Source organism: Acinonyx jubatus, chromosome C1 (genome assembly GCF_027475565.1).
Source record: "Acinonyx jubatus isolate Ajub_Pintada_27869175 chromosome C1, VMU_Ajub_asm_v1.0, whole genome shotgun sequence".
In the NCBI taxonomy this organism is placed as follows: Eukaryota; Metazoa; Chordata; class Mammalia; order Carnivora; family Felidae; genus Acinonyx; species Acinonyx jubatus.
Genome location: NC_069381.1, coordinates 92,848,522 through 92,864,550, shown reverse-complemented (window position 1 = coordinate 92,864,550; position 16,029 = coordinate 92,848,522). Strand labels below are relative to the sequence as shown.

Here is a 16,029-nt window from a genome sequence, read left to right as displayed (position 1 = left end):
CAGACTGTGTGCTGAAGGAGGTGGGAATGGCTGAAATCTCAGGGGAAGTGAGGGGTGGGGCACACTGGGAGGCAGAGAGAATAGGCCAGAAAAACCCGGTGATCGGTGATCGGGAACTTAGAGAAAGAGCCACAAGCCAAGCTACAGGCTGGGAGTTACGGCGTGTTTCACAGGGAGGCAGAGTGGAGAAACCATCATTTGTGGAGCGTCTGCTGGGGGCTAAACTCTTTACATAAGCAACTTAACCCTCACAACAGCTTGTGAAGTATCCTCATTTTGCAGATGAGGGCACCGAGGTCCAGAGAGCTGAATTAATTCACCTCCTACCCAGCAGGGATTTAGGTCCCAGCCTGGCTGGCTTCAAAACACCCAGGTCACCCTCAGGCTGGGACATGGATGGCTCAAGTTCTAGAAGCCCTAGGCCAAACCAGCCCACTTTATGTGTCATCCCCAGAGCTCACTAAGGTCACTTCCCTCCCAGACCATGCCCTGCAGCTCTGGGTAGGCCCCCAGTCTTAAACCATACCTAGCAGACCACCCTGACGGCTGTCAGAACTTCCATCACAAGGCTACAGGCCTAGAGATGTTCTTAGCAAGGAGGTCCCAGCAGGAGCCTCCCTGGGATTGGAGCCCCTTTGCATATAAGGCTCCTGGTCTGCCCCAGTCTGGGGCTCACGGAATCACTGTTTGCAGCCATGATTCTGACAGAGATCCAGATGCCAGAACTCCCAGGGGCATGGGGCTGTAATGTGGTCATGAGCACCCTGGACCCTCTCACATCCACCATCTGAGCAAAAGGTAGGCTGGGCTTCCCCTACCCTTTCTTCCAAAAGCAAAGGCCTTTCTCTTCTGCCCACACCCCAGGGTGCCAGGGCGCCGGGAGCTGGACTCCCATTTTCAGAGTTCCGTGGGCCATCCGGCCCTGTTAAGGTCTGTGAGGAGACCGGTTTTGTGAGTGGCTGGCCTCTCCCTAGGGCAGCAGCACGGCCCAGAGCCTTCCCTGCCCGGCCCTGGAGGGGAGGGGAGCCTAGAGGGCCGGCTCTGCAGTTCTGCCCGTTTCCTGGGGCTCCTTGGCAGGAAACCAACCCAGTGAGTTTCAGCTACACTGCGGCCCATACCTGCTGCATTCCCTTGCGAAGCCAAAGCTTTGGCAGGGTAAGAGGGAGGTGGGGAGGCAGAGCTGGAGGAGGGGGCGAACGGGCGCGAGAGGGGGTCTGCAAATTCTGTCTGGCAGCTTCGTAAAAATAGCAACACATCTCCCGCGGGGCTGGATCCCTCCTCGGACCCGGGATGGCTGCTATCGATTGTTTCCTCCTCGCCTACTTCATTCTGTTGGCAGGAGCCTCTCCCGACCGCCCCTCAACTTCTGTCCCCCTTCCCCGGGCCCGGCAGCACGCAGCTGAGCTCTCCACGAGGTTCTGGTTCGTAAGCTGGGTTCTGCCAAAGCATGGGTGTTTTCCTCGCAGGGTGGGGGCCGAGGCCGGGGGAGGGGGGGAGGGGGGCGCAACTCAGCAGCCACCTGCTCGGCTCTGGCCCCCGCCGGCCCCTTTAATTCGAGTTCGCAGCCGGGCCAGGTGCGGCGCTGCGTGGCGCGGTGCGGCGCGGTGCGGCTGCGGGCGGCGGCCGGGCGCTCCGTACGCGCCGCCCGCGGGACTGCAGAGCCGGCTCCCGGCTGGCCGCCCGCACCCCGCCGCCGCCCGCCGCCGCCCGCCGCCGCCGTGTCACGGCGCTCGCGGTCAGCCAGGAACATGGAGGCCCCGGGTGCCCAGCGCGAAGGGTAAATGGGTGTCGGGGCGGTGGGCTACGCGGGTCGCTTCCCCTGCCCGGGCTGCGGCGCGCAGAGGGGCTGCGGGGCACCGGCGGCGCAGCCCGCAGCGCGGCAGCCTCGGGCTGAGTCCGGCCCGGGCGGGGGGTGGGGAGGGGGGGGGCTGGCGCCCTGCGGAAGGAGAGGGCACGGAATGGGCTCGGGACCCTTGGGCTGCGCGCGGCGCGGGCGGTGGGCGCAGCGAGGCGCGCGGGCGGGTGATGGGAAGTGCAGCTGACAGCAGAACCGGGTCTGGCCGATAGCGCCGGTTGGTCGGACCCGAGCCACTTGGGACGCCGGCCTGCATTCCCCTCTCCGGCTCCAAATCAAAACGGCTTTGCGGCGGGGCAAGGCTTTTCCGCTTTCCGGGGGCCGTGCGTTGCGGGGAAGCCCCCGCACTTAGGAGGAAGGAGAGGTCTGGGGCAGCACCCTACTCCCCACCCCCAGAGTTCGGGCTCCCTTGTTTTCGGGTGGAGATGGACCCCAGGGGCGAGAGAGCCGGGTTGCGTTCGGGCCCGCGGGAGCCGGGCAGGAAGGGGTTAAGGCGGCGCTCGCAGCGGCGGCCGGCTGGTGGGTCCGGTCCGCAGGCGCGGAACCGAGCGCGGAGCGCGCCTGGCGGAATCCCGGCCGGAGTCCGGGCGGTGGGGAGAGGGCCCAGACCCCTCCCCGCCCTGGGGGCGGCGGGATTGGGCCGGCAGGGGGCCAGCCCGGAAGCCGGCTTCCTCCAGGCTCCCCCTCTCGCCGCTGCCAAGCCGCCTCGCAGCCGGGCTGGCCGGGCGTTCGTTCTGCGCTCCCTGCCGAGACGGGAGGGATTTTCTCTTGGGGAGAAATCGGTGGTCGGGCGCCTGCCCAGATCAAATGCCACCCTGCTCGGAGGGAAGCCTGCAACCTGGGCATCCCCTAGAGAGAGTAAGTCCTGGGACCAAGCCAGCCAGCTTTTGTAGAATCGACCTTTCCGTGTGAGGAATCTCCCTAGATGGGCTTTGAAGGAGTGCGTGTTGGGGAGGTGGGGGGAGGGGTTCTTCCTCCTCCGGGACCCGGTCGAGGTCAGAGCTTACAGTCCGGCTGCCGTGGAGGAAGCCCTCCCCTTGTGAGATGCTGTGTTCAGACCTAGGGGCTGGAGGGCTTGGCCCAGAGTCCTTCCAGATGGCTGCTGAGGACCAAGGGAGATCTGTGGCTCTGCCCTGGGAGGCCCCTAGAGGAGGCAGGCCCAGCGGAGCCTGAAGGCTTGTTCCCTGGGAGAAAAATGCTTCCAGCTGATGGAAGCCCGCCCCGGAGGAGGCTGGGAGCCTGAGGGGTAGCTCTCAGGTGTGACACCAGCATGGAAGGTGGGCACGGAAGGCAAAGCCGCCAGAGCCCTCCTAAATCTTGGCACCAGCCACCCAAGAGCCACGGTTCCACCTTTCTGCTGTTTTTTCCAGGCAACGTCACACCTCCTGAGGACAGCCAGGAGGACTCTGGCTTTTGCTGAACTTTGCATCTTGCCTCCTTCCTTCCAAAGGCTCCGGACCCAAGTTCAGCTGCCCTGGAGTCCTGCGTGTCCCTGGCCAGGCCCTCCACTGCCCCTCCAGGCCAGCCCAGTTCTGGAGCTCACCTCCAGGACCTGGAGCCTGCCCTCCTGCCCAGAATGACTCACCATTATTTCTCGCTCAAGTGAGAAGGCGTGATGGGCAGCCGGGCTGCCTATTTGTGTATCTAGGATTCCCACAGTATCTGATCAGCTCTGCGAGGAAGAGAGCTTCAGGTTCCTGCCTTGCCAGGTAAATCAGTCTATTCTTTAATAACAGCCATGCGTAGAGTCATTGGAGTGGGGGCGATGCGGGAGACCCAGGCCCCAGATTCACCACTGTGAATAGCTCCCCGAGCGCAGGTGTCTGCAAACCACGAGTTCAGTGCCTGGGAGCAGGCTCCCTTCCGGCCTCTAGTATGGGCTTGTGCTCCATGAAGCCCGTGCGGTGCAGAGGGGACCCGTACCAGCCACCTTCCCCCAGTGCAGGGCAGTCCGGAGCTTTCTTGAGAGCCTGCCACCTGCTTTCCTCTGATCCCCAGCCAGGTTACAAAGTGAAAGTAAGTTCTGCTTTTTGGTGGTGGTGGTGGTGGTGGTGATATTTCTGAACTCTTGGCTGAGAGGTAGGAGACAAGGAGCAGCAACCGAGGTCGGGCTGCCGATGCCGAGTGGTCTCATGTCCTTAACTGCCTCTGTCTTTCAGCCAAGCGAGGCTGTCTCTCCAGCTCTCAGAGAGCCCACGGGCTCTCCTGCAGGAACCCAGGCCAATGCTTCTGTGTTTCCTGGGGCCATAAGCGGTACCCTGAGCTCCCTGCCGCCAGGCAGCTGGAAGGCATAGTGTGAGGCCCTTCTCTCAGCCCCAATTATGACAGTGGCCACCGGAGAGCCAGCGGACGAGGCTGCTGCCCTCCCCGGGCACCCGCAGGACACCTATGACCCCGAGGCAGACCACGAGTGCTGTGAGAGGGTGGTGATCAACATCTCGGGGCTGCGGTTCGAGACCCAGCTGAAGACCTTAGCCCAGTTTCCAGAGACCCTCTTAGGGGACCCAAAGAAGCGGATGAGGTACTTTGACCCCCTCCGAAATGAGTACTTTTTCGATCGGAATCGCCCCAGCTTTGATGCCATCTTGTACTATTACCAGTCTGGGGGCCGGCTGAGGCGACCTGTGAACGTGCCCTTAGATATATTCTCTGAGGAGATTCGGTTTTATGAGCTGGGAGAAGAAGCCATGGAAATGTTTCGGGAAGATGAAGGCTATATCAAAGAGGAAGAGCGTCCTCTGCCTGAAAATGAGTTTCAGAGGCAGGTGTGGCTCCTCTTTGAATACCCAGAGAGCTCGGGGCCTGCCCGGATTATAGCTATCGTGTCTGTCATGGTGATCCTGATCTCAATCGTCAGCTTCTGCCTGGAAACACTGCCCATCTTCCGGGATGAGAATGAGGACATGCATGGCGGCGGGGTGACCTTCCACACCTATTCCAACAGCACCATCGGGTACCAGCAGTCGACCTCCTTCACTGACCCTTTCTTCATCGTAGAGACCCTCTGCATCATCTGGTTCTCCTTTGAATTCTTGGTGAGGTTCTTTGCCTGTCCCAGCAAGGCCGGCTTCTTCACCAACATCATGAACATCATCGACATTGTGGCCATCATCCCCTACTTCATCACCCTGGGGACAGAGCTGGCCGAGAAGCCGGAGGATGCCCAGCAGGGCCAGCAGGCCATGTCGCTGGCCATCCTCCGTGTCATCCGGTTGGTAAGAGTCTTTAGGATTTTCAAGTTGTCTCGACACTCCAAAGGTCTCCAGATTCTAGGTCAGACCCTCAAAGCCAGCATGAGAGAATTGGGCCTCCTGATATTCTTCCTCTTCATCGGGGTCATCCTTTTCTCTAGTGCTGTCTATTTCGCAGAGGCCGATGAGCGAGACTCCCAGTTCCCCAGCATCCCGGATGCCTTCTGGTGGGCAGTCGTCTCCATGACAACCGTAGGCTATGGAGACATGGTTCCAACTACCATCGGGGGAAAGATCGTGGGCTCCCTATGCGCGATTGCAGGTGTGTTAACCATTGCCTTACCGGTCCCCGTCATCGTGTCCAACTTCAACTACTTCTACCACCGGGAGACAGAGGGAGAGGAGCAGGCCCAGTACCTGCAAGTGACGAGCTGTCCAAAGATCCCATCCTCCCCTGACCTAAAGAAAAGTAGAAGTGCCTCTACCATTAGTAAGTCTGATTACATGGAGATCCAGGAGGGGGTAAACAACAGTAACGAGGACTTTAGAGAGGAAAACTTGAAAACGGCCAACTGCACTTTGGCTAATACAAACTATGTGAATATTACCAAAATGTTAACTGATGTCTGATGGAAACCCATTACTATACTCGCAGCTCCATGGAACTAATGCAGATCTTGCGTAATAGCCTGCATTGTAGTCAGTGTGTTCTACAGTGTGTATCTGGTTCTGCATGGAAAGCAATAGTCGTGCAAGTGACTTTTTGATCTTTTGATTTTGGATTTAGAGCACAGAGTATCTGTCCATGGCTTTCATGCAAATCTTCATCACCGGCTTAGGGGTTTCCAAACGGGGGGGTCACCCATGGAGCCAGAATTTCAGAAGGACACGTTGGGGCCACCTCATATCAAATACATAACCCACTGCCTCAATGCCACCTTCCCTTCCAAGTTAGATGCACACGGCACCCGGGAGATGCACCCCTCCCCCACCCCAGCCTCCGGGTCCCCGGCACCATCATCCCATATGAGCCCACCTCCCCCTTCACAGAGGAAAACCATGGTGGCTTAGCTTTAAAGCGCTGGTAATTGTGCAAAAGGTCATTCCCATTTTTGCATCGAAAAGCACGCACAGGCCTGTGTATTGGAATTACTTACTGTGTCACGGGCTGGGCTTTGTGAGTTGCAGTTGCCAAGTGGATGGTCTGGAGGCTTGTGTTTCGTAACGGAAAATGCTGCATTTGGTTTTTCTCTGCAGTGTGGATGTGAGGGAACCCCAGGGGGGAGGGACGGTGAGTATGGCCGAATGTGAGTTGTCAAGTTTCACATTTGCTCTTAGGCCTGTGGGGAGAAGCTAGCAAGCCAAGGGACCTCTCGGCTTCAGATCTCACCATTTTTGCAGGCTTCAGGGTCACACAACACGTCTGATTTCTTCGTTACACTGGAGTTTGCAGACATCTGCTTTCCTAGTGCCGTGCCAGCGGCACTGACACCGCAGTGAAATTACCAGTGATGCGATAGAGCTGCATGGGTGTTTCTTGCATGAATCTCAATATTTAAAACACAGGAGATAACCTATTTTTCTTAGTAACCTACACAGTATTCATATTTAGAGTATTAATAGTCCCAGAGTGGCATTGAACTAGGGTTTTTCCCCCCCCATCGGAGGACAAAAGCCCTCAATCAGGAGAAAAAAAAAAAAAGAGACTATTTGGCATGGGGAACCAAAACTTCTGGCTCTCCAGCCCACGCCATCCCTGTTCTTCCAAGCTGGGGCACAGACCTCTGCGAAGCCAGGAAAGTGAGCAGGGAACATAGCGCCTGAACACCTCACATAACTGCACCTTAGGAATTAACCTGGTCATGGGCATGACTCTATAGCTGACCAGGGCATCTGGTCTCGAGGACAGGCGGATTTGTGGATCCAGTGTATATAAATATATATTGAGTATCTCTTTCATGAGTTCCTCTACCTAGCTAGCTATAGGAAAAAAAAAGTTGCATTTGAACCTTGTATAAGCTTATGCAATATTTTGGACACAGGGCAATTTATGCATGTGTTTGACTATGTGCACTAGAGTATGTATGTATATACTATGTATTATATACATACATACGTACGTGTGTGCATATGTTTGTGCACACACGCACACACACACACACACACACACATATTCATTCTCTGGAGTTCAGGTTCAGGAGCAAATCCACTGCTTGGTGGGTTGGTCGTCTGAGAGGCCTAATGGGTTAATTTCTCTCATCGGTAACCCGACTGGGCCTGGGTTTGCTGCCATTGCCTCAGACACTCCAGTTTCACGGATTCTTCGATGTTACAGTTGTCTCTCTGCCCTCCATGTGCTGCAGCTTCAGTTTCCCGGGGCTGAAGCTTGTCTTACCGAGTGCACAAGGGCCCACGGCCCTCCCAGCTCCAGCTGCCCTGGGCCAGACCCGCCCCAGGCCTTGTCTCTACAGCACATCATGTTAAATCATCTCTGTTGTCATCTTTCCCCACCCTCTTTGGTCTTTATTGTCACTTGGCTCTGCATCAGTCACTTTAAATGAACCTTTCCCTAAAGACCCAGCACGGATTGCCTGCTTCAGAGCAAGGACACCAGGAGGAGGGCTTCTGGGGACCCGAGATGCCACAAGTCTGGACTTGAAAGGGAGCTTGCTCTACGTGGAAATTTCTGAAGTCCAGGACCAAGGCATGGAGACCCTAGATGACCCACAGTCGTCATGTGGATTGCCAGGCTCAAACTCTCTCCTCATTGAACTGGCAACCAAGGGGGTGGATAGAGACTCATTCCCCACCCCCAGGACAGACTGAGAGTGAATGAGCACCGCACAGCCTAAAGGTAGAGTTCAGGCTGGCCCTGGAATGGGTTGAGGTGGGGAGGCTTTCGCCTCACAGACTGGGCTTCTTCCTTTCAACATAATGGCTTAGATTTCCCAAACACAGTGAGTTGTGCGGTCGGGCTGCCCAGTCATGGCTCCAGCCCTAGCCTCGCTGTTGGCTACTGAGCACCTACAGTTACCTGGGGGGAGTGGGGCACCAGCTCAGGGTGCTAGGCCCAGGGTGCTCATTAGTTCCTGGTCACCCACATCCTCGGGTATCTGCAGGACACCCCATGCCCAGCGCAAAGCCTCTATGCTTCTCTTCCTCTCCTTCATGGGAGGTGGTGCTGAATTCCCAAGACATGGGATGGGGAGGACACAGACCTAGGGGAACAGATGATAAAACAGTCCATACCTAAGGCCTCCGTCAGGGGGTAGTCCTTTTATCCCAGCGTCTTTGACCTGGGACCATAAAATGTTCACAGGTGCAGGCACACACATGTGCACGCCCAGCCCCAAATCGATAGGTACACTGTTGCCACACACAAACGCAAAATGCACACGCACCAATTAATGAAAAGGGCACACACAGGTGATACACAGCTACACCCGTATCCAAAGCGTGCACATTCGGCACAGACCTGGAACGCACTCACCAACACAGAACACAACACAAAAGACCAACACCATGTGCAAAGACCTACCTGCAACTCAGATGCAAAATGCATAAAAACCACACGGACACGATGGGTATGGATGTGAGATATACCAAGGACACTTTATGTTGTTTATGCCCACAAAATACACACAAACTCAGTTTATACCCACAATGCAGTTACTCACACGAGGCACAGAAGATACAGCACACACACCCAAGCACATCCACTCATGATTCACAGGGAGCGTGCACATATACTCAGATCCATTTCTCTGCCCCCAGAGCTGCAAATTAATAGACACAAACAACAGATGAAATTGCATCACTTTTCCCTAGCCTGCATCTGTACCTCTCAGTAGCCTTCAAGAGGCCTCTTCCCCTACCCTCTTCTCTTTCTCCCACCTCCAGATTTCAGAGAAGTAACCCCCAGGTTTGAAGCAGAGAGATGGGCCCCCGTTGTCAAGCAGAACTCTGATTAAGACTGGGAGTCTCAGAGGGCTTCTACTTACTCACCTTCCTCCCACCAGAAACGCGGGTGTGGAAGGACCTGGGACAGCCAGAAACCTAACACCTTCACCATGACCTTTCCTTGGGAGCAAGTCCACACGGGCAGCCCCCTAGCCCGGGCTCCCCTGCTCCCAACCCCTAGGCTGTCTACATTCATCTCCATTCTCTTGAAAGCCGTTGATGGCTCAAGAAACTGCAGGGACCTGGGCCCAAAACCAGAGTAAAGATGCCCCCCAACATCCATAGACCTTCCTGTCCTTCCATCCCCCAGTGGCTTTGTCAGGAGTGGGTCAGAAAGTCGAGACCAGACGTAGACTTGTCTCTTAAAATGAACCGCTTTTCCTTGCTTGTGGCATCTCACTTGCTCCTGGGCATCAGCCCAGTGGGGTCAACTCCTGAGTCCCTTCTGTGGGTGTTCAATCCCAGGCATGCTCCTTTCCTTTGCTGGGCCCCTGCCCGGATGCCCCACCTCCCATCCGATGGCTGCGCCTTGAGGAAATGCACACAATTAGTGTGCTTTAAGTAAAACACGATTAAGGATGTGAACCTCATGCCGCACAAGCAAACAGCAGTTTTTTAGAAGGCCTGATTTTTACCCTATATTCTAAGTCCACGTTTGAATGCTTTGTGAGACTCCCCACTGTCTGGATTGCACCCCAAGCTGCTGCTTCCCACCGCTAGGACTAGCTGAGAGCTGGGTGCTTTTTAGCAAAGGCTCCACGCAAATGGAAGTTGGGAATGGAAGTCAGGTGTCAGGCTCAGGCATCTTAGTCTCTACTCCTGTGGCCGTCCCTTGTCGCTTTCCTCCGAATGACAGAGGAAGCAACAGCACCAGGGAATGGATGGGGGGAGGGGTTCAAATTTGCACACTTGGTGCAATATGCTGGCTCTTTCCCATATTCCCAAGTCAGGGCAGCAATTTCCCCCTTAGCTTCAGCAGGTGTCTCCGTGAGCTCAAATCTTCAAGAAAGTTGGAGTTTGCAGGAGGCTAAAGAGAAAGAAGTCCAGGAAAGGTGGGGGAGATGGTCAGGAAGACAAGGTCAAATTTCAGAGTAAACTTTGCAGGAGCTGAACTTAACTAAGGACGTAATTAAGGCTCTCTGCTTCCCGAAGCTTCCGTGGTGTTTGACACACTGTCTTCCTTCCTCTCTGCTTCTCTCTGTCTGAGCTGGACTTCTGAGGATAGACAAGGCATGTCAACAGGAGGTTAACTTTTTGGAAGGGGCCCCCAGGGAGTGTGGCTCTAGACTCCATTGGCTTGATGTGGAAAGGGCTCCGTGAAAGCTTTGTTGGCCTGAACCCCAGCCTGAGCGCTCGTGCAGCTGCTTCATGTGAGGAGGGTTGCAGGACTGGCTTGTCTTATCTGCTGTCCCTGGATCTCTCATTCCATTGTAGTGAGGACTTTGGCCAACTTACTTCGTCATAGTTAGCCGTAAAATATCAGTGCGAACTCACACTGAGAGAGGACAGTGCTCTCCGAAGAAGTCTCCAGCTGGGGCTTTAGTGCAGCCCACAGTAGTGGCGAAAAGAGGGGGAGGCTGACTTTCCCCAAAGGAGACTAGAGGACAGTTTGCAAATCGCATAGCCCCCATGGCAGACAGGAGGAGCATGGTGCTTTGAATGGCTTACCCAGGAGTTGGGATGGTGAGCTCTGCCCAAGCTCTGGCTCTTCTGGGTCCCATTATCATAACAGCCTCCATCTGGGTGATGGCTGCCTGGTCTGAGAGGCTGGTCCACGTAGGCTATAATGCCCGGGGTGCTCCTTGGCTATACAGTGGGGGTTCCCCAGCCTCGGCAAAGTGTCCACCGCCAGGCTTGAACTCACGACCTTAACCCCGAACGTCATTAGCCACCTGAGCTAACCTAGCAGAGCGCTGGATGCTGGGAGGTGTCCACATGGCTAGTGTGACCATCATCTGTATCTTCAGAGTCTTCCCTTGTTGAGACCAGCTCTTTGTCCTCATCAAAGCAGCAAGCAGGATGTGAAGGGTCCTCTACAAGCTGGGATGGGTTTCTTCTTCAAACTAATCCGGTTCGCTTTTCCTTTCTTTCTGCTTCCCTTCCCACCAAAGCTCAGTTCCATCTCTCATGGTTTGTGTTTTAAAATATTTTTAACGAGGAAAAGTGCAATAAAATAAATGGCGACTGTTTTCTTTAGCAATAGCTATTTCAAAACCACATTCTCAGGACTGAAAAGTGATAGTACTTGGATTATCAGATAATGCCCTTGGCTTCTGAGCGTTGTTAGTTCACTGTGGTTCCCTCTTCTTCCCGTGTGTTCACGTGGCTCCTGTCCTCTGAGGCCCTGACCCTCCTTTGAAATGTAAACTTATGCAGAGGTGCAAGTATGCACAAGGAACCCCTCCCACCACCACCACCAAAGGCTTTCTTTGTCTCTCTCCTTCTCATGTGTACTTCCCTTTCTGTTCCTCTCTCCCTCCTGCCTGCCCCTGTCTGTTAGCTCTCACATGTCATTTTCGCAACCTGTAGGCACTGAAACCTTGAGTTTGAAGTGCCCTCACGGCAGCCCATCTCGTTGACTCTCAATCTGGCGGGGTGTAATGGAACCCTGCAGGAAAGCACTTACCAATAGATAAGAATAAAGCATCCTGAGCCATTACAGAAGATCATTTCCATGCACTAAAAGCCATTACTTGATCCATTTGTCTGGCCTCCTCCCCTCCCCAGGGGGAAGGATGCTGGGGGAATGTGGCCTGGAGGTTCGTACCTGGGATGGGTAGCCTGGGCAGATTTGGGGAGTTGCCCTCTGGCTGTCCTTCTAAATAAGCTGATTTGCTTAACCAAAGGGACTGCGTGAGGTGGAGGTCTACAGGGACAGGAAGTGGGTGCTTAGGGCATGACAGTAGAGAAGCAAAGGCCCCCCAACCCACTACCGTGTGCACTTGCACAAATATTTGCACACATAACTGGGGACTTCAGAAGAGACCCCCTCTGCTGAAGAAAAATCTGTGAGGTTAAATATCCACACTGGACAATCAACCCCAGGGTCCCATTCCATGGCTTCTCAATCCACCTTTCTCTCTACACGTGTAATACAGCAAAACCTCAGTAAACTGATGGGGAAATCCTCAGGGAAGGGGGCGGCTTGGCTGCTTTACAGTTATGGTTGTTCGTGTGTGGGAACCTTCGCTATTGAAAAAAAAAAAAGAAAGAAAGAAACCCATTTCCTAAGTAGGTTAGTATAAACTTTCCTGCCTTAGCAAGTAGAGTGTTTGAAGACAACAGAAGACCTTGCATTGCTCAGGGTCAACGACGTAAACCTCAGTGCTCATCGTACAGAAATACAGGCGGAGGAGACCAAAGAGATAGGCTGAATGTATGCTGGCCGCGAGGCGTACCCAGAAGTTGACCGTGTGGGCACGTCCTGGCTCAGCAGAGAATGCCCTGGCTGTCATTTGCGTCTTTCTACCGAAAGTGTAGTAAGAAAACGTAATTCTTGTGTTAATCGAGGTTTGGGTTAATTGGTCCCGAGTTATCAGAGGTTTTCCATATATACATATATCTGTGTGTATATATGTATAGTATATGTATATATGTATACCATTGTTTTGAAAATTATACAGTGACCGATCCCCTTAGCTTCACTAATGTGGAATACGTTTGGCAATCCAAGGAATAAACTGCGTTTCTTTGAATTTTTAAATGACCTTCCTTTGCATTCTTGCCACCTCCCCAGTTCAGCTCTCTTTCTTCTGCGTAGGAACCTCTCTAGAAGGCACTTCTTTCATAACAAATGATCGGGCTCCAGGATCACCTCTTTCCTTTCCCTCCCAGGTGGCTGCCTGACTCAGGGATAAAAGGGAAGTCTGATCTAAGGGCCAGGTGCTTTATCCTTTGTTCTGCCTGCCCTGGTTGGCTGTAACCTCATCTCGGAAGCCAAACAAGTTATTCCAGACTTTTTGGCTCTTAGGGGTGGGAGCCCGATGACGCAGCGGCACAGGACTGATCTGTTAGGCTTTCCCTTTGTCATGGGTGGCATCCTAGGCTTGAATTTTGACAGATCTACAAGTAATGGTGTTGATGAAGATCTAAAGAACCCCTCTGCCCCTTGGAAGGCAAGTTGTGTGATGACCAATAGAACTAACAAACTCACCCTGTCATTCTGACCAAGTGTAGGTTGCAGGTTTGGGCAGGAGAGCAGCTATAATTCAGTTGCCTCTTTGGAGAAGCAGCTGGCTCTGAGCTGAACCACGCTCTCATTCTCCATCTTCCCCGGCAACACCTTAGATGCACGGTAGAGAGCTCCGCTTCACGTCCTGCATTTGATTGTATGCAGTCTACCCGGACGAGGGTGGGTGGGAGGGATTCCCACTGCTACCTGGGATAACTGAGGAAGTGCGGGGGTGCCTGCCACCTCCCTCTGCTCACAGCAGCCCTCCAGTCCGGCCACACTGGCCACGATCATGTGGTAGAAGCCCATAACCCAGACTTAGCCTGATGAGCGGTCAACGGGGCCAGTCAAGGCAGCCTGTCTGGATGGCCACTTCTTACGTTGAGTGAACCCTAGCGTGGAAACAGATGAAACGCTTTGTGCTCCTCTGCATGCCTAAAATAGTCAGGTATGTTCCAGATGAGTTCGCAGCTGAGAACTCCCCGCATCATTCCCGTGACGGATGCACGGGGCGGGTGTGGTTACATAATACCGTGCACAGCTGCTGCAACATCTAGATAGTCGAGGGCAGCATCGACGTGGCTGTGTGCTAGGACCTTCAGTCGCTACCCAGAGGACTCAATCCCGTGTCTCTTCTCAGTCCTTGTGAGAGGCTCCAAGCCCTGCTTCTCCCTGAAAAGGATTCCCTAGACACTGGCTGCCTTGTTTGTACAAGGGCGACTAGAGAAAGCGAGAGGTAGGGCTGGGAGGGAGGGAATATCCAGGGCCTCGCTTTGCTACTAAGCAGTTTCCGCGTCTGCTGCTGACGTTATTGCCTCTTTTGCTTCTGAAGTGCAGGGCAAGGACTGTGACCTGCCAGGTAGGGCTGGAAAGAGCAAACAGCTGCAGGCTAGGAAATGGGAGAGAAGAGCAAGAGTGGCCTGGCTGGCTGGCTGGCGTTGGCGAGGGTGAGTGTCAGCTCTGGAGGGTCTGAACATGCTCTGTGCTTGCCCCAGTTCTGCCTTCACGTGGGATCCGACGACCCAGTTTCCTTTTGTTGTCGTGCTTGGATGATTCCTTCATTTGAAGGGCCCCAGGAAGCTGGAAAGTCCCATGATCGAGCTCCAGCCTGCTGAGCAAACAATGCCCTGGCCAAATTGGCCTCTGCCTGGGTTTCTGCATTCCTGCACCCCTCTCTCCGCTGAGGGTAATCGTGGAACAGTCGGAATTAATGGTGCCAGCCATCAAGGAGGATTCTCTCCTTTTCAGCAGGGATGCATCTGTAAGGCTCATGGGTGCAGGATGCTTTCTCTAGACCTGTGTGCTTGTGTGCTGATATAGGCTGTCTCTGGAGATTTTATATATTACACACATATGTATATAAAGTGTGGAAATGGCCGCTCACTTAGGCTCATGCAGCACAGACTCTAATTAGGGTTTGCTCGGGCTTCCTTGCTGCTCATACATGACTCCGCAGCTGCCCTCCCGTGTTCTGTCTCTGATAATTGCTGTAAACTCAAACAGCAGAGGCAGATAAATAAGCCTCCCTGGGATCAATAGGAGAAGGAACTCCAAGGCTGATGGTAAAGCTTCGTACGGATGATGCCGAAAGGGAACCGGGGTCTCCATGGTGATAAGAGGCTGGGGACCAATGGGAGTTGAAGGCGGAGCAGGACTTGTGGGGAAGACTCATGGGAGTCGGGAGGCATTTAACTAGTTGTTTGCTTCATGAAAAATTTAGACACCAGCTGTAACTGCATCGCACAAGATATATAGGTATTATCATTCTTGCTGACATATTCTGGAAGCTTTCGGCCCCTCCAACACTGCCCCGCCCCGGACTTCTGCAGCTGAGAGTTCCTGTGTCAGTAGGGTCTGATATTTGTACATAGGTTATACATATGTGTGTACATACATGCCTCGATGAACATTGTCTGTCCCCCTGATCATGGGTGTACATAGACCTCATAGAGCACCACCGTCTTTTGTAACTATCAACACAAGTAAATAGGTATATAAATATATATATTACTGAGGATTTATTTTAACATCATTCTGTGTGAAATGAAAACATAAAATAAAATTTTTGACAGACACGGATTGTCTCCACCTTCTTTCTTGCTTGACCGGATTATCATCCCTACGACATGCACGCGAGCTTGCCCCGCCGTCACTCTGGTTTCTGCAACTGCGAGGGCCCCGCCAGAGACCAGGGCAGGATAGGCGAGGGCTCTCCTGGGTGCATCAGGGGCCACCTGGGCCATGTGCCCATTTGCCCTTGCCTGAGGGCCCAGTGCACACAAAGCAGAGAATGTGGATGGGACACTGGGTGGGGGTTTGCGATCTCCTCTCACATTATATGCGTGTTTCTTGCATCTTCTGTGGATCTGGGGCATGGGTGGGGAAGGGGGACCCTGTTTGAAAACCAAGAGCAGTCAGACCCCCTCATTTAGCTCCAGCTGCACCCACCTTTGAGGGCCCGGTTCTCAAACCCCCTCCCACTTCTGCCCATTCCTGCTGGTGCCCAGGGGTCTGGATCAACCATGCTGTCAGCACTCAAGTGAGGAGACCATCTACCTTTGCCTGCCCAGGAGGAGAGGCCTGGTTCTCTAGCAACTCACTGATGCAGTGGCACCTCCTTGGAAAAGATTTGATACACACATGCGTGCACACACACACACACACACACACACTCACTGCGGAGACTCATCTGTCTGATTGTTTCTAAGGGCTAATCTGGTCCATAGCTGGACTGCCCAGTATTCAGATGGCTCAAAAGGAGCCAAGGTGTGGGGTAAGAGAAGCCCTTACATTCAATCACCAGCAAGCACACTCCACTCTGCCCCTAGTGTCTTGTTAATGATGTCCCCTTC

The 16,029-nt window shown here is 54.0% G+C and overlaps 1 protein-coding gene across 3 annotated transcripts; it reads left to right on the top strand.

Annotated features, from left to right (window-relative positions):
• The first annotated feature begins 1,003 nt into the window (after positions 1–1,003).
• KCNA2 (potassium voltage-gated channel subfamily A member 2) lies at positions 1,004–12,701 on the top strand. Of its 3 annotated transcripts, none has more exons than XM_015075559.3 (3): positions 1,004–1,155; positions 3,226–3,564; positions 4,015–12,701. In XM_015075559.3, the coding sequence occupies exon 3, from the start codon at positions 4,177–4,179 to the stop codon at positions 5,674–5,676; it is 1,500 nt and encodes a 499-aa protein (XP_014931045.2). In that variant the 5' UTR covers positions 1,004–1,155; positions 3,226–3,564; positions 4,015–4,176; the 3' UTR covers positions 5,677–12,701. The 3 variants fall into 3 exon arrangements, with proteins under 3 accessions (XP_014931045.2, XP_026914176.1, XP_026914177.1); XM_027058375.2 differs by lacking the exon at positions 1,004–1,155 and adding an exon at positions 1,605–1,777; XM_027058376.2 differs by lacking the exon at positions 1,004–1,155 and adding an exon at positions 1,963–2,713.
• Positions 12,702–16,029: the final 3,328 nt, after the last annotated feature.

Bases quoted from the DNA above. Each gene is read 5' to 3' on its own strand.
- KCNA2 (XM_015075559.3), top strand. From the start codon at position 4,177: ATGACAGTGGCCACCGGAGAGCCAGCGGACGAGGCTGCTGCCCTCCCC.